Below are 18682 nucleotides of genomic sequence, written 5' to 3' on the forward strand. Positions count from 1 at the left end.
GAGGCAGAAGGCAGGTTTAGCCCATTTTTCCCCCTCATTCTGTTAAGAGCACAGGTTATTTTTTGAAAATTTAAATTATGAGAGGCTTCTATTCTCTACCCATTGCTCATGGTTTTCCAAATATAAGCTAACAAATGCTTTTAATTCTTTCAACTCCTTCCCTGACTTTGCATACTGCATTTTTGTCCTGAAGACAAAATGCATAGAAAAGGAATCAACATTTATATTCTCCTCTTCTGTGCCAGAACTCTGTTCACTCTTCAACATACATCCCATTATCCAACAAGCCTGTAAAGTAAGTATTATGACTGCATTTCCTAGAATAAGCAAAGTATGGCTCAGAGAGGTTAAATGGCTTTATGGCAGAGCACAGGTTGGAATCAGAGCCGATGAAGCCTATCCACTTTTCCAGTTGTGGCTACAGAGGAATTAAGTGAAATGAAAACAGCTTTAACATTTATTATTTAAGACACACTCTAACTTGCCATTTTATTTTGATGGCACAATATAAAAGCTAAGCATAACAAGCTAAAGCATTGCTTGCACTTCTTTTTTTTTTGCGGTACGCGGGCCTCTCACTGTTGTGGCCTCTCCCGTTGCGGAGCACAGGCTCTGGACGCACAGGCTCAGCAGCCATGGCTTACGGGCCCAGCCGCTCCGCGGCATGTGGGATCTTCCCGCACCGGGGCACGAACCCGCGTCCCCTGCATCGGCAGGCGGACTCTCAACCACTGCGCCACCAGGGAAGCCCCTGCTTACACTTCTGTAACATATCTTTTCAAGATTTTACTTTTGCTAATGTAAAATTAGACATTGCCTCTGCAGTAAACAATGTGCCTTCTTCGACACCTGCAATAAAATTTCTTAAGTTCTTTACTCTTGATATTACTATAAGGGTATTTTTGAGAGCCAAATCAAAAGAACACTACAGTGCAAATGTTATGGATCACTTTCATAATTAAAAATTAAAATCATAATAAAAAAATTCTGAATAGTTAACACTTACATGTGGTTCACACTAAAAAATTGATTATGTGCATATTTATATATAATTACACACAATTCTACAGGAGTATGCAGTGAAGTTGCCTTTTTACTTGTCCCTAAGCCACCAATTCCTCATACACACCAATGTTTTTAGCTTTTTGTTTAGCCTTTTAGTTACTTTGTGAACACACTAGTAAATACATATATTAACTTGTAATTTCCCCCACTCCTTTTTCAAACAACCACTTTAATATATTTAAGGTAAGACAAAACAATGAGTTTTTGGTAAATAAAATTTAATACAACCATAGTCAAGTAATAATGGTTAAAAGACATTTTTTATTAGATACAACTTTTTAAAAATTAAAGACAACTATGCACAAAGTATATTTAAACAAGACATATAAGTATTAGTGTGCTGCAACTAAACTGAAAACAAAGAAATACAAAGCTTTTTTTTTTTTTTCCCCACTGTGAAGACTCTGGAGCATCTGAAAGCAAAAGACACTTGGCTGCCACAAGTCTGTACATGCTGTAAAGCACATTATGCTTTTGTTCAACTCTATAATCGTGTTGTCTTAGATAGCTCCAGAAACTCTCAACAAGATTTAAATTAAGAAACCATGGGGAGGGGTGTTGGAGAAAGAAAAAGAACTTTTTCAGGAAAGATAAATGAAAGAGCCTGTAGAAGAAAAAACAAAAGAAACAAAACAGTACATAAGAATGAAACAAAAATAAGTAGATTTACTTTTTTGACTTTAGATGGAGATATTGCAAATGATGTTTACAAGGGTTTAATCAACGTAAGATAGATGTTTTTCTTAATATCTTAAAAAGCACCTTGGCATCAAACACAAAAAGTCCCCCAATATAATAAAACTCCAAACACCCAACAACCTTTCTTAACATTTTCTTTCAAGCAACCACAAGGCTGGTGCTCATTAAAAAATTCAAGAAGGGAAATTTACTCTATAGGAAACAAGTATGAAACTTATCTAAGGTAAGCTTTATTTAGATTGAAAGAAAAGTTGAAATAGCACTAGAGAACTTAAGGCATATAAACAAATTCAGATGCAGTTATTTTGAAAACATTAAAACAAATTCTTTTCTTTGGGACAATACATAAAATAAGTTATAACTACTGGTATTCAAAACATTTTTTAATGATGATCTTTAGCACTACAAAAATTTAAAATCTAAGGCAATCACACAAATGTAAAACATTCATAAAAAACATTTAAAAAAAGTCTGAAGTATGTTGAAACTGTCTCTGGAATTATCAGTTCACACTCCTGGCTCAAGTGGTTTCTGATGACTAGCATTAGATGTGACAGTAAGTATAGCTAGCTAGTCAAACCTACTGCCTTAAAAGGCCAACCAAATTGCCCCATTCTGGTTTCTTGGTATGGTGAATTTATTTAACTAAAAGGAATAATGGGGTGAGGTGATATAAACCTGGTTTTCAATATAATGCACAAGAAATTCTAAGAAAGGCCAAAATTATGCTGAGGTTAACTGGTGTCTTGAGTTTAGGAAAATAAAGGCAGTCCACAGGAAGCCTTTAAGAGACGTTATCTTATCACTTGGCACCACATAAAGAACAATCTCTTCTCTTTGAAAATACAGTCTGGAGTAGAAGATATCTTTTCCACATATAAATCTCAAGAAACAAAAGGCACACACTGATGATTCAACCCTCTCTTTTCATGTATGGGTTCTCACAGCATTTCTTTTTTAAAAATCTATTGCCATATCCACACAACAGGAAAAAAAAAATACACCTGGTTTGTACACTGACAAAAGTAGTATAATTGAACCTTTGTATTTTCCTGAGTTTCATTTCAAAAGGGTATGACAGTAGAGATACATAAACAATTCATATTCACTAAGAGAAAATGTATCAGTCCACAAAACATTTTCATCTTTCTAAATATAAAAAAATGAATGTTTAACCACCGCCATGTGTGAAGCCCCTTTACCAAACTGAATTTACTCTAGAATCATGAACTGCAAGTTACTTAGATATGGCACTTTAAACACTCCAATTAGGCAAAAATGACAAGTTAATACCCTCCCTGAGTATTTACATCATTTTTTTGTTAACACCTGGTTTAAATGGAGTAAATACCTATATTTCAGTCATCTAGGGGAAAAAAAAAGGTTACTGAAGATACAATAGGCTACCATTTCATACCTGTGCAGTAAAGTCAGTGGGAAGATTAGAGTAGAAAAGGAAGAAGGCCTTTTTGTTGTAAAAATTAGACCACTTTATAGCTCACTCACATATAGGAACACATGAAAAATGATTAAAGTTCATGGAGAAAAAAACTGTACATTTCTGTTGACCCACAAAAAATACTTTTGAATTCCTTCCCCACTGAGGTATATCAATGGCTAGGTTTAGCAAACTTGTATCTCCCGTCAATTTGTTTCCTGATCTTGTAAAACTGTATGCATTATATAGATTCTGACTGTATATGAGTCATCATACTAATATTCATCATGTACTTTCATATGTAACAAAGTATTCTAGAAATGCCCAAATGAAAAAAATATACTTCTGGAATTGAATTTAATAAGGTCAACTAATTTTTACTTTATGTGCCTTTTTCTGATCAGAAACTGATAAAATTCTTGATGTCTGTCTGTATGTGTGTAGATGAGCATACCATCTATCTACATATATACACACATGTATTGACTATATACATACACACTAACCCAAAGGCTTATACGAGCATCACCCACCAAAAGAAAATCTGTCAACTATGTGATGACAGCATGAATATAATCTGATACCGTTTTGGTTGATAAATCCCTTTTGATATACTAATTATACCCTAAAATTCCTTATTACTTTATCAATGCTAACATCATTATTTATCAAAAATCAGTAAAGGAAAATAAATAATTTAAGAAAATTAAAGTATCAGTTGGGTAACTTTAAAAATTGTTACTTTAATTTCATAGGATTCAAACTAAGTTCTTGGTGGCCTACTTAATTTATGTAGTTTTAAATTATGTAGAGAAAAAAATTAAACAATATTGGCATGAGGTCCATGTTTAAACAAATTCTGTTTTATAGGATTTCAAATTTACTACAACAGACACCTGAACATTAAAAATAAATGTATAACAAAATACAAGTAAATAGTTAATACTTTTATAATAGACAAAAGTACTAAAATACAGGTTATGTTGAGAAAGTCTTCTTTGTGTGAAGTGTCTATTTATGGATGGGCATGATCTTACAAATACACATGAAAATAACAAGTATCATTTGTATAATTCTCAGCATTTACAAAACACTTTTCTCATATACCACAAAGAATTTCTGAACTACATAGGTTCCATTATCTACAAAAGGTATGATGCAGAAGTAGAAGTTTACTCTAAAATTAAAACAAGTATCCCAATTGTATCTACTATTGTCTTTCAACTAAGATGGTAGAAAACTGGTTTCTGAATTGCTCTGATAATTATCACAGAAAGGTATACATCATTTCAAATTATGATCTGAAAAATTAAAATTCCTTAAAGATTTGTTAAGTGTTTTAGAGTTTTCCTCAGAATTCAGATTCCAGCTAGGCATTAAAAGTTGACTCTGTATAGGTTTATTTGAAATCTTTGCATCATTCTAAAATGAGAAAGAAAGAGTAGTTTATCAATGTTAGGTTTTTGATTACTACCTTGGTTTTAACAGAAATCTGGTGACACTATAATCACATATTTGCATCATTTCTCCTATGGCAAATATATAATTATGATGTGAGACAACAATAGTGCCTGGGGAAGTCGAAATACAGCAGGCTACCTGAACATCCCTAAAATGTTTTAAATTATATCTGTCCACCCAGGAATATCAATAATCACGTACGCTATAGTTCCTGCCATACCATTTGCCTTAGAAAAAGTTTTACACTCTTCTCTGAAAACCAGTAAGCTTTATAAACTGGAGTTGAAACAGCTAGACAAAGGCAATTTGATGTAGAGAAGCTTGAGAATATTGATCACTATTTTACACAATGGGTACCAAATGAAAGATTTACCTTAGAATACTGCAACTACTGCTGTTAGTTTCTTCAAATAGCTAATTTTAAAAGAAATATGGACCCACTGAGACAGGTGGTCCCTGCTTTATCCTTTAAGGGCAGCTTAACAGTAGAGACTCCCAGGATTTTTAGCTGTTCACAAGAAAGTAGGATAACCAGGAAGAGGTCCTCACCCAAAGCACCATAGTAATGAGGTCAAACCCTACTGGGCTACGGAGAAAATCTGTCCCTGTTTTTCACAAGATAATATTGCAAAGTGGATTTCAACTCTTCTGCCATGTTCAAGAAAAGGCGCATCCCTTAGAGGATTTAGAGATGATATATAAATACTTTTGAGAGCCACAGTGGGTCATTTTCCCTTCAATGGTCTTAGATGATTTTTTCTTAGGAACATGTAATTTTAATCTCCATTTTAAGGGCACTTGCTTTTGTATCTCCTCCCCCCAAAATACCTTTAATATAAGAAAATAATTCTAAGAATGAAGTCATAATAATTCAGTATTTTATGATACTCAGATTGTCATCATTACATTTTTATCAATTACAGAAAAAAACCCACAATAAAATTAATCAACTTGGATGTATTTTTTAGTGACAAAGATTTTTAAAAGTGGTTTTTCTACCTTAGAATGATTCTAAGTATTCTAAGCATTATATGAGTCAAACTAAATGAAAACTTGCCATGCAATTATATATATATATATGTATGTGTGTATATACACACACACACACACACACACACACACACATATATGTGACAAAGTAAGGAATATACAGTCTTGCAGATAAACATACATAAATGAAGAAACCATCACAAATTCCTAAAAGGTATGCAGGCAGACATTATTTCCTACTCCACATAGGTTTCTTACAAATACTCACAAAGGTACACTCTCAAAGCCCAAGCAAAGACCACTATTACCTTCAACAACAACAAATTTTTTTTTCCCAAGTACAGAAAAGGCTTTATTACAGTTTGAAAGATTGACATTTTGGGGAGAAAGGCACGACAATTATTATTTTTACTTTTCTGTGCATATTGCAAAAAGGAGATATGTCAAGTTCCCACTCTGGAGTTTTTAAAACCTCTCATCTTGGATTGCTGTGGCTTCTTGGGTGAGGTATCCTGGTTTTAGAGCTTAAAGCATTTCTCATTGTATCTATGAATAGTCACACATCCATGATAGGACACTGGCCTGGGCATTGCAGCTACCCCTGTGATGATACTTGTTGCAGGATCATAACAGAGAATAGTGTCTGTGGCTTCTCCATTTTCCCGTCTTCCACCCAGGATATATATTTTACCATTACATACAGACATACCACAGTTTTCCTGTTCAACCAAATTAAAAAAAAAAAATTAACTGTTGACAGTAAGGGATTTGGTAGCAAACTGAAAAGTAAAATAAGACATGCTTTAACAAGTCAAAAAAGGAGACACGAAATAATAAGCTCCCTTTTGCCCAACTCCTGCTCTATGTGTGAATACTAGGTAAATTTGCATGGGTGAAGGGAGTGTTAAGATAGAATATATGTCACTAATTGGGGTCAAGATATGGGAGGTGAAGTGGGGGTGGGGGATTGAGAGAAGGGTTTTAGTTAATGGTAGTTGAATGAAAACATCCTTGAAGACTTGCTTCTCCTATTACAGGAAGGTCCTTTATTATAGAAAGTGGCTATTACATGATCAAAGGGTAGGAACATTATTCATTATAGGGGATTACCCACAAGTTGAAAGAATGAATGAGAGTTATAACCAAATTAAAGAAGCACTGTTATTAGGGGCCTTGGATGGGGCACAGAAACTCCCCAGTTAACATTTTATAGTTAACTTTCCATGCAATGAGACTCTTAGCTAAATTTTACTCTTCTCTGTCAGTAATACAATTACTATATAAAACAAATACTCTTGCAAGGATAAGAGTGATTCTTCAAAGAAAGAAATTATACTAAAATTGTCTCACTATTGCATGAATCTGGTTATGCTGCAGGTCAATTATTCTTCCATTTAAATTTCACTTTAATTCAGAAAGTTATTGTATATTATTATCCTGTTTCCACATAATCAGCAATGAGATGGGTTCTACCAGTGAGTACAATAAACATTTTTACTTGATCAGATTTGCTATACATAAATTTCACTCTTGTAGAAAAAATTAAATCTTGGTGGATTTCTATAATAGAGGATAGTATCTTTGGGTCTAGAAGAATTAGTGAGTATTTTAAAATGTCTACATTAGAGTTTATATACACCCATATTGACTTGGGGCCCATTATCATCAATGAATGACAAACTTTTATGTAGAATACCACCCATGGATTGTACCAATTATGTACCAGACTATAACATTTTCCATCTAAAGCACAATGAGCTCTTTCTATAAATTCTGAAAGTTCTGAACACAATAAAAGACAACATCCTTAGTTTGCAAGTACAAGCTGGCTTGCACTATTGAACTTTACAGTCACTTTGATGATGATTCTTAAACTATATAATTATAGGATCTATCTTGTTATTAACATCATTTCATAAATAGTGCTCAGAATTAAATGAAGCAAGCAACCTTCAGAACAGATATTCATTCATATCAGGAAATTACTTGCATAGTAGTTTATTTCACTCTATGAAAGTCTCAAGAGTAATGGCAGCTAGTAAGAAAAATAATTCATCAATACATGAAGTTTTAATGTTATTTTTCATGACTTAAATGAAACACAATCTTAATATTGTAAAATATACCCCTCTCCTTAATTATTATTTTTTATAATGCTTAATGCTTAAATGTTAAAATGCCAACAATAAAGAAAAAGAATCAGATTTCTTTTCAATTATTATTCTAAACTTTAACGACATTTTAAATACCTAGTCCGCTGAAGAAGGGTAAAAAAAAAAATCTTCGTCAGTAAAAAAAAAAAAAAGTTCCTGATGAAAGTTAAAAAGCAAAATATGTTTAAAATAGTAAGTTGTGGAATTTAGGAATTATGCAAAGTCAAAAGGCATGGAAATGGCGAGGTAAAAACAGAGAAAAAGGCTGGGTCCATTAGGACTGGGAAAAAAAAGCTCATTTTTTCAGTTCTTTTTTTGTCATTCAACATTCTAAGCATTTAAAAACACCACAACCTTTGACTCAAATAGCTGTCTACCATGAAATTACGGTTGATTTATCGTTTTTCATTTGATTTGTATTAAAAGGGTAGGCAGGACTTCCCTGGTGGCGCAGTGGTTAAGAATCCGCCTGTCACTGCAGGGGATATGGGTTCAAGCCCTGGTCCGGGAGGATCCCACATGCCGGGGAGCAACTAAGCCCGTGCGCCACAACTACTGAGTCTGTGCTCTAGAGCCTGTGAGCCACAACTACTGAGCTCACATGCCACAACTACTGAAGCCCGCGTGCCTAGAGCCAATGCTCTGCAACAGGAGAAGCCACCACGATGAGAAGCCCGCACACCGCAACGAAGACTGGCCCCTGCTCTCCACAACTAGAGAAAGCCCAAGCACAGCAGTGAAGACCCAATGCAGCCAAAAAAAAAAAAAATTTACCGAGCACCAATCAATCAATGCAAGATACATGAGATGAGTTAGAAAACACAGTATCCTTAAGAAGACTGAATTCCAGTATAGAAATGAACATTTATAACTATAAGGAAATTTATCACTTGCATTATAGAGGTGTTAAGTGTAGTGACAGATCAGAAAAACAAGAGATTAATTCTGAACAGGGCAACCTCAGTTTGTTGTAACTGTGAAGTGGTACTTGAAAGATGAGTAGAATTACAAATAGAGAAGGTAGAAAAGGCATTAAAGGCTAAGAGGACAACATGAATCAAGGCAAGAACACATACCATCTGGATAGCAAATGCAAGCAACAGATACTTAATGTAATTTGGGTAAAGGTGAAGAAAGTGAAGCTGAAAAGGCAAGAAGAGGTCAGACAACAGGAGACCTAGAATGAGGTGGGAAAACTTTTAGATTTTATTCAGTACATTTCCAGAGAAGAGACATAATTAGATTTGCTGAAAAATAACTGGTGGTAAAATGGGTTAGAAAAGCAAGACATTAGAGAATGGAACACTACTTAGAAAATACTGTTTTAGTTTAGGTAAGAACTGATGAGAACCTGAACAAAAGCAAGAACCACAGGAATGGAAAAGAATAGGAGAAACTCTTGAGGACACAGAGCTGATATGATGGATTGATTCAATTTAAGAGAAATCAAGAAAAATTTTAAAAATTAAGTTTCTAGGTGTGAAATAATAGAAAATACATATCAGCCTCTGCCCCCAGTTCCTGACACAGAGCTCCGAAATCCCTTGCAATTTCCTGGTTGATGGGAGTGTCTTTTGTTCTAAGGAGGGACTGCTGCTGGGCTCCTAGATGGGGGTTGGTCACCAGAGAAACCAAGCCATAATTAGAAGCTTGTAAGTTTCACCCCACCCTCCCTTTTCTGGAGAGGGGAGCAGGGCTGGAAACTGAATTATAACTGATCATGTCTACATGATAAAGTCTCCATAAAAATCCCAAAAGTATAGGATTTGGAGAGCTTCTAGGTTGGTAAATGCATCTATGTCCCAGGAGGGTGGTGCACCTCAAATCCATGAGGACAGAAGGTTCTCTGCTTAGGACCCTTCCAGACCTGACCTTAGGTACTTCTTTATCTGGCTGTTCATCTATGTCCTTTGTAATATACTTTATCATATAACAAACCTGTAAACATAAATAAGTAAGTGTTTTCCTGAGCATAATTACTGAACCCAAGGGGGGGGGGCTGTGGGAACCTTGATTTATAGCTGATTTGTCAGAAGTACTGGTGAAAACCTGAGACTTGAGACTGGCATGTGAAGTGGTGGCAGTCTTGCAGGACTGAGTCCTTAACCTGTGGAACCTGAAGCAAATTTCAGGTCATGTCAGAACTGAATTGAATTGTAAGACACCAGCTGAAGACAGAGATCGGTTGGTGTGGGAATAAACCCACATATCTGGTGTCAGAAGTGCTGTCAGGGAGAAACAGAGTTTTTCCATTCACTAGGTTGTTTGGAAACAGAAGAAGTAAACTTGGGGAAGAAGGTGAATTCTGTTTTAAAGTCTTGGAATGCCACAGAAAACATCAAATAGGCAGTTGGAAATTTGAGTCTGGAGCACAGGGGAGAGGCTTTAATGGAGAGTAAGATTTGAAGTCATCAGTACTGAGCAGTACATGTGATCACTCAGGAACGGAGTATAAACTGGAAAAAGGGCAGGGAAAAGAGGCTCAAGGAATACCCATATTTAAGGGTTGGGTAGAAAAAAACAAGAGAACATGAATGAGACTCAGGAGATTATTAATGACCTTTGGGAGTACAGTCTCTCTAGAGTGGTACAGGTAGAGCCAGATTTCCAGCATCAGAGCCATCAAGCATTTTGATGGTGGAAGGAAAGAGGGTAGAGCCATGAAACAAAAGGCCAAGGGAAGGCCTTTATGGGGCAGGGGTAAAGGCCATATAAGGGTACAAGTGCAGTGTGGATGAAAGAGACCCAAGTATAGCCATTTTCTTCATAGCAAAAACAACAAATTACCTAGTTTCTAACTGCAGAAGGAAAAAAACCAGTTTGAGAGAATTTCTTCTCTTTTGAAAATGTGCTAGAGAGAGGGATAAGAACTGGAGTAGGAGTCTCAAAAAGGTTAAGGGGAAAAAAACCCAACAGCCCAAGAGCAATACCTACTTTACCATGGGATGGTAAAAAGTAAGTTATTTCAGGGAAGGAAGTCCAAAAGGGAAGGGATACCTGTATGTGTATGGCTGATTCATTCTGTTGTGCAGTGGAGGCTAACACAGCATTGTAAACCAATCATACTCCAATAAAAATTAATTAAAAAATTAAAAACAAAAGTAAGTTATTTCAATAAATTCCTTGGAAGGAGTTCAAAACAAGAATACCATATGCTTTATGTGGAGTTTAAACAATTTTTGAGGGACTTCCCTGGTGGCTCAGTGGTTAAGAAACCGTCTGCCAATGCAGGGGACATGAGTTTGAGCCCTGGTCCATGAAGATCGCACGTGACGCAGAGCAACTAAGCCCGTGCGCCACAACTACTGAGCCTGCACTCTGGAGCCTGCGTGCCACGACTACTAAAGCCTGCGCGCCTAGAGCCCGCGCTCCACAACAGGAGAAGCCACCGCAATGAGAAGCCCGCGCACTGCAGCGAAGATTAGCCCCCGCTCTCCACGCTAGAGAAAGCCCGTGGGCAGCAACGAAGACCCGACACAGACAAAAATAAATAAATTTATTTATTAAAAAAAAAAATTTTTTTTTTTTGGAAATAATCCAAGCATACATGAAACACATAAATAGTAAAGTTACTGTATATTCATACTGGTCCTGTACTTGGTCTCTCCTACATTGATTATTCTTTTGGACTGTTTTATGTTATTACCTGTCGGCTGAATGTATTCTGTACATGCATCCAGTAATCTTCAACGGGATCATAACAGTATATTGCCTTGGTCAGTCCACCAGCAACATATATCAGGTTGTTTAAGGATACGGCTGTTATACACCTCTTGGCAATTGGGATAGCTGCACGAAGTAGCCAAGAATTGGTTTCTGGATCATAAGATTGAACCTAATAATATATAGAAGTACTTAATTAAAATTTCTCAACAAAAATGCAAATTTACATAATAAATAGTCTGCCAATATACAGAAACATGATTAAAAATAAAATCCCATTAATTCACAGAATTAAGGGAGGTTGGCTTGAGAGTAAAATATCTGAATTATGAAATTCTCAAAAGAAATACAAATTTATCACTATCAAGTAGAATAGAGTAAGAAACACAGACCGTTTCCAAGATGAATGGCTAGCAGGTTTGCTTTTTTTTTTTTCCATTAAAAATAAGTCTTCAAAAAAAATAAAATAACAGTCTTATAAATTCTGTTATATAGGATAAGTATGCCTCAATTTGAATATAATTTCTTCACATGTTTAGGGAGTCCTTTCTTCAGAAGAACACCAGCAAACCTCAATTCAGGATACTTTGAATTATCACAAATTCTGAATTAATGAATTCTAAATATGTAACATTTGACATTATATTAAAATTTAATTTAGAAAAAGAATTTATTGATTGACAAAGTTCAGTAAACTATTGTTAAATGAATTAGGCATTACACTCTTGTTTGCAGAATAAACGGGGTATTTTCTGAGATGTCAGGATGGCACATGTTCTTTCGTCTCACGAATTCAATGAACTGCAGCAGCTTTGAGCCATCCTATATTTACATTAGAGAGGTTTTCTTTTCTTTGTTCTAAGAATATTTTCAAAGTATGCAGAAAATGACCCAGTTGGAAGCAGTACAGTATCTTACCCTTTGCTAATTCACTTCCCAATTGTTTTATGTGAATAATTTTTTGATTTTGTAAACTATACCAGTAAAAAGTTTTAAAATGGTTTATAGTATAATGCTGAGATCAGTTTCATCTCAAAAAAACTGGATCACACTTTTAACAGAAAATTGTTGGATATGTTATGATCTCACTTTATGATCTCACTTTAGTAACTTGAAACTCAATGTTTTCCTCCCTAAGTATAAAGTACCAGACAATTTTTAAAAGCCCCCTCACTCTAAGGGACCAAACTACCTACTTGATAGGCCTTCCATATTTCTCTTCTTGTGTATATCATTGGTAATTTCTATTTTAAAAAAAAAAGAGAGAGAGCATGGCTTACCTTATCAGAACAAGTATTATCATCAGGTCCTCCACCAATCACAAACAATTTGCCTATACAGCTAGTCACGGCAGGAGAACTCACTGCTTCCTTAAGGGGGGCAACTTCAGTCCATCGATTTGAAAAGGAATCATAACATTCTACACTGCTAAGTCTGTTTTGCCCATCATAGCCTCCAACAACATATACCTATATGTAAAATACATGGAGAAATCTTAATTATCAAAAGTTTGAATTTTTAACTAGTTGGCTAAAGAATTAAGGGATGGGGGCTTCCCTGGTGGCACAGTAGTTGAGAGTCCGCCTGCCGATGCAGGGGACACGGGTTCGTGACCCGGTCCGGGAGGATCCCACATGCCGCGGAGCGGCTGGGCCCGTGAGTCATGGCCGCTGGGCCTGCGCGTCCGGAGCCTGTGCTCCGCAACAGGAGAGGCCTCAGAAAGGGGAGGTCGGTGAACCAAAAAAAAAAAAAAAAAAAAAAAAAAAAAAGAAAGAATTAAGGGATCTCTCCCCTTTAAAAAGCCCTTGGTAACTGTAATTGCAATATATTTAGCTCAGTTTCTGGACCTTTAAAAAAAATTATCATTCTCTCACCACCACCAAGGAGCCTTTTTAGACATTTTTTTCATAGTAGCCCCCTCCAGTGAAATTTTTAATACCACAGATATATTGTATATCTGTTTATATATTGTATCTGTGCTTTATACACAAAACAGTATGATTTTTTTTCACCCGCCCAAGAACCAATCTTCATCCCGTTAGGAGCAATATTGCTTGCACTGAGAATTACAGGATTTAGCACAAATGTTCATACTCATGGATGGTGAAAATACTTGAATATTATAAAGTAATAAAAGCTATGAAACTAAAGTATTAAGTAAGGATTACTAGACTGTGAGATCTTTGAAGGCAGGGCCTATCTTGTTCTTTAATTTAGTCCCTGCAGTACCTAGAAAAGTACCTGATACATTATGAACTCTAGAATGTGTATTTCAAAGGGCTTCCATGTACATTTTCTTTTCACAAATGTGAGGAAGGTAGGGCAGATGAACTAATCAACAAGCCATTAATTAAATCAGTTACATGCAGAATAATCCATTAAGCATCACAAGATATACAAGAAACTTTTAACCTATAGAAGCTCTCCTAAAAAAGAAAAAAAAAAAGCTCTCCTGTTTAACACCTATAATTCTTTTAATGAACAGTCATCATCAACTCTTTTCTGCATCCATATCTAATTAACTATTAAGTTCTACCAAGCGTTCTTTCCCAGCATCTCTCACGTCTGTCCCTTCCTTTTGTTTCCCACTGCCACCATCCTTGGGGTCCATATCATTTCACACCTCTCAATCTCCTGGTCTCCACTCTTGTACTCTCTGAACCACAGATTAATCTTCCTAAAACACCTCATCAACTCCTTTTACTAGTTTAACAATGAATGCCTAAGGGTCAAGGCCAAACTTTATACATTGTCATTTAAGTGTGTCCACAAGTCTATCTTTCTGTACTCTTCCAAATTTCCTCAGCAGCCAATGTTATTTCAATCTTGCATTTCTCACATTATGTGAAAATTATCTGTTGATGGGTTTGTTCTCCCAACACCAGGCAGCCCAGAGAGGTTAAGTAACTTATTCAAGGTCATGCAGCTAGAAGGGGTATGGAAACTGTGGCACAATGTAGTACTTAAAGGTATGGACTTTGAAATCAGGAGAGGCAGGTCCATATTTAGCTCTGCCACTGCAAGTAAGACCTTGCTTGGGCAGTTTACCTATCTTCTCTGAGACTCCATCTTAATTTCCTCAATTTAAAAATGTAGACAATAATAGTACCTATCACATAATATAATTTTGAAGATTAAACTTTATTACTATTCCCCTACCTGCATAAACTAAAAATATATGCTGTGCGCCTTAAGATAAAAGGCCTCTAGATTAGGGAAATCTGAGCTTTTACCCCTGCTTTATCACTTTCTGTGCAACCTTGGGCAAATGACTCGATCTCTCTGGATTCAGTTTCTTTGTAAACTAAAGAAGTTACATTAAATATTCTCTAAGATGCCTTCTTGCTCTAAGAGTCTATATTCCAAATCATCCTAGGTTTCCTTAACAGAGTGCATTTACAACTTTAAATAACTTTCTGTGTTTGAATTCAGCCTATATTGTAGTTTTTGGGATAACTGTTTTCCATGAATTGAGTACTTGCTGTGTAAGGTAGGAAGGATTCCTTTTATTTCTTGATTTAGTGCTTCCAAGTTTTGGGCACCTTCAAGTCAAATATACTAATATTTGTCAAATAAATTTGTGTTCATCAATCCATATATGATATTTGAGACATCAATCTTTTTCACATGCCTCTGTATGTTCAGACTAAATAATTATAATGTTTTTAGTAAGACCTCATCTCTTTTCAACACCTTAATTATTTTAGCTGCCACTTTCCAGTAATATTTTGTCATCCTTGAGGTATAGCTACCAAAACTGTATATAATATAGTAGGTACTAACAAACCAGTGGTTTTAGAAAATACTCTATTAGTATTTTATTTCCATTACATCTACCTCAAAGTCCTCATTATTTCATTGCTCTTATAGACAGCAGCAACACAGTAGATCAATACCCTTAGGAATTAACAATACCTTTCAAACTGCACTTTGAGAAGCTCTAGTATTCTATAGTATAGAGATTTCAAGACCTTTCTGTGGGGAGATAGGAGGAGGGAATCAGAACTGATGGGTGGCTGAGTAGGAAGGGTTCCTGGCATTATCTCTGTTCCAACTAGAGCAGTTCTGCTTTCTCACTGGTGGCTCTAAAATGTCTTCAAGAGAGGGCTTAAGAGGCAGCAATCGGGCTTCCCTGGTGGCGCAGTGGTTGAGAGTCCGCCTGCTGATGCAGGGGACACAGGTTCGTGCCCCGGTCCGGGAAGATCCCACATGCCGCAGAGCGGCTGGGCCCGTGAGCCATGGCCGCTGAGCCTGCGCGTCCGGAGCCTGTGCTCCGCAACGGGAGAGGCCACAACAGCGAGAGGCCCGCGTACCGCCAAAAAAAAAAAAAAAAAAGAGGCAGCAATCTTTTTAGAAGAGAGTACTAGGGGACCAGACAAAAATATACATGCAGTATATTCAATATCTTATGATAACCTATAATGGAATATAAGCTGCAAACAAACAAACACCACCCCTAAAACATGAATCACTATGCTGTACACTTGAACACAATATTGTAAATCATCTATACTTCAAAAAAAAATGTGCGAGCAAGTATGCTGCTTTTATTTAGATTGCTCATTAATTTGCAGTGGCTTTGGAGGAGATGATAGAGACAGAGGCAGGGAAGGGCTACAGAGTCCAAGTTAGCCCTTGATACACAGCTGTATTTTTATCTGCTTTATGTAATAGCTTTTTATATTAGATTTAACTTCAAAAAAGTTACTAGTCTACTAGTGATTCAAAAATCACTAGTCTACAAGTGATTCTCAAGTTCCTAAGGACAGTAAATGGTCCAGAATCAAATTACATGTTTTTCATATTTATTAGCTGCAGCCAATAATAAGTTTGCTTTAAAATATGTTGGTGAGTTTATCTTAACACTTATTTGTTTTGTCCCTACTTGTACAAATAAAAAAGATAAAATAATATCACTCTACATAAATATATCTTGGCCTGAATGCCAAAGTCAGTAAAAGGAAAAAGACTGCTTGGATTAGACATTGGCCTGTTTTTGTACTTGATGTAACTGCTTTATTTTCCAGTGCTTCTCAGTCATTTAGGCCGCACTGGTGCCTGAGAAGAGAAATGTGCTGCACTGCTACAAATTCCTAGTTGGGAGAACAAAATATCCATTCAAAAGTACAGTGTCAAATTGTTTATATCTTCAGTTTATGTATTGAGGTTAGAAATGGAAGGAAATACAATCTGAGTTCAAAATACCCAGAGGGTGAGTAAAATCAAGGATTCATCTGTGGTATTCATTCTGGAAACGTAACAGCAATAATAATAAAAAGTGGTTTCTCTTACTTTACCAAGGAGGACAGCCATTTTGTGACGCCATCTGCCTTTATTTAGAGAAGCAACTCTGATCCAGATATTCAACTGTGAGTTATAAATCCAGACATCACGGCCATTGATTCTTCCACCTTTAAATGCAAAACAATGCGCCCACACTAACATGTGTATCACCAAGGGATCTTTGCCAAAGGCATAGATAATGAAAACATTGAGTTATTCACCCAGTCCGAGAATTTGAGGATTCAGTTCAATAAATGAAACAAGGACCCTCTTAAAACTTAAAATGCAAATGGTTCTACAGATTTAACTTTGTCAGTTGTTATCCTAAGAAATAATAACTATATGCCCCAAATAATAAAATGCAGAATATGAATTTACCAAATGTGTAAGACTGTTCATTTAAGAGTCAGACAACAGAAGCACCCGGACAAAAGAGTTATTCTAGAAAGATTTTTAAAAATCACCCGTTTTTTAAAAAGCATACCATTGTACAAAATAAAGTATGCGTTGTTATACTGTTCAATGTGTAGTAATATAGTAACCTGCAAAGGTGGTAAAATTAAATTTAACTAACAAATTAATCAACAAACTTAATTAAACTTCAGATTATGGATCCTATAGTTATACTTTGTATATAAGTCTGTCACTTTATTGTCTGTTTGATTCTAGAGGTAACATATTATAATAAAAGTTCAAGTTAAGAATTTTAAGGAAAATCCTATTTCATAAACGTTGGGGAGAATTTCAGAAAACATGGGTGGATTAGAGATGATTAACTGAGTACTTTTCATTTTGCATACGTTACTGTGTTCCTTAAAACAAAGTAAACAGGTAAAAGTTTTAAAAATTGTACCATATTCTATATGCATTTGAGAGCATTGAAAATATGATATGGCCTATTGTTTAGTGCAGGGAACATAGTCAATATCCTGTGATAAACCAAAACGGAAAAGAATATGAAAAAGAATTTATATATGATAACTGAATCACTTTGTTATACAGTAGATATTAACACAACATTGTAAATCAATAAAATAAACTTTAAAAATATGATACAGTTGAAGGCATTTTCTGGGGAATCTTTTGTAAATCATTCTGCATCATCTTGTGCCTGTTTTTAAGAGCAAAAAGTCATTTTCAGTTTTATTTGTTGTATAATATGATCTGCCTAAGGTGGGCATATCTACTTTCACTGTTTTCTTTTGATACTGTTATGTTTTAAAATGGCCAAGCTGTGATTAAATTAAAAGTAGCTACTGTAATAATTCTTTACTTACCTGAAACAAGAATGTCATTCCTTAGAGCACAGACCGCATACTCTGATTTGGTAAATTCTGGAAGCTTAGCCAAAGACTTCCACTCTCCTGTCACAGGATCATAGCACTCAGTGTATGGAAGATTAAATCCTCCAACTCGTTCACAGCCTCCAACGACAACTATCACCTCAGAATAGCCAGTTGACCTAAAATAATTATTATAAGAATGCAAAATTAAGATACCCTCAAGATCGTTTAAAACCCTAAAAGCATACCATTGTCATAAAGAAAGTAGAACACTATTATAAAGTAAACTGTTTATTCTCTCAGTATATGCCAACTAATACAGCTTGCTAATTACTGACTTTGAGAACATTTACAAGGGATTTAGTGATATCATCTTTCCACAGAAAATTTCTATGGGTATTTTTTTCTACGAGTTTTACCTTAAAAGTTATAAAATGGTCCAAAGATCCTACCTAATTCAGTTGGAACCCTGGTAATATCAAGGATGACTTTCAAATGCAGTCTTGCAGCAATTCAGATATGCATAACCACACAAGGTAAGATAATGCACTTTTTCTAAGTGTAGGAAAATGGAGCTTTTTCATCAGATTGCTAGTTCTAAAAAAACATTCACAGTACAATCTAAGTACCCTTTAGAGAAGTATATG

At 35.6% G+C, this 18682-nt stretch overlaps 1 protein-coding gene across 6 annotated transcripts in view; it reads right to left on the bottom strand.

Annotated features, from left to right (window-relative positions):
• Positions 1–1306: 1306 nt before the first annotated feature.
• The window catches only part of KLHL24 (kelch like family member 24), a 39391-nt gene continuing 22015 nt past the window's right edge, over positions 1307–18682 (bottom strand). For 5 of the 6 annotated variants that reach the window (XM_029214693.1, XM_029214695.1, XM_029214694.1 and 2 more), the window contains 5 exons: positions 18030–18214; positions 16762–16880; positions 12750–12938; positions 11453–11641; positions 1307–6372 (listed from right to left, as the gene is read on the bottom strand). In XM_029214693.1, the coding sequence (XP_029070526.1) occupies positions 6172–6372; positions 11453–11641; positions 12750–12938; positions 16762–16880; positions 18030–18214 (883 nt within the window). In that variant the 3' untranslated portion in view covers positions 1307–6171. Of the gene's footprint in view, positions 6373–11384; positions 11642–12749; positions 12939–16761; positions 16881–18029; positions 18215–18682 lie in introns of those variants that run through there. The other variant, XM_029214697.1, reaches the window with a different exon arrangement.

Source organism: Monodon monoceros, unplaced genomic scaffold (genome assembly GCF_005190385.1).
Source record: "Monodon monoceros isolate NGI ecotype Baffin Bay Population unplaced genomic scaffold, NGI_Narwhal_1 Super_Scaffold_11, whole genome shotgun sequence".
NCBI classification, from domain to species: Eukaryota; Metazoa; Chordata; class Mammalia; order Artiodactyla; family Monodontidae; genus Monodon; species Monodon monoceros.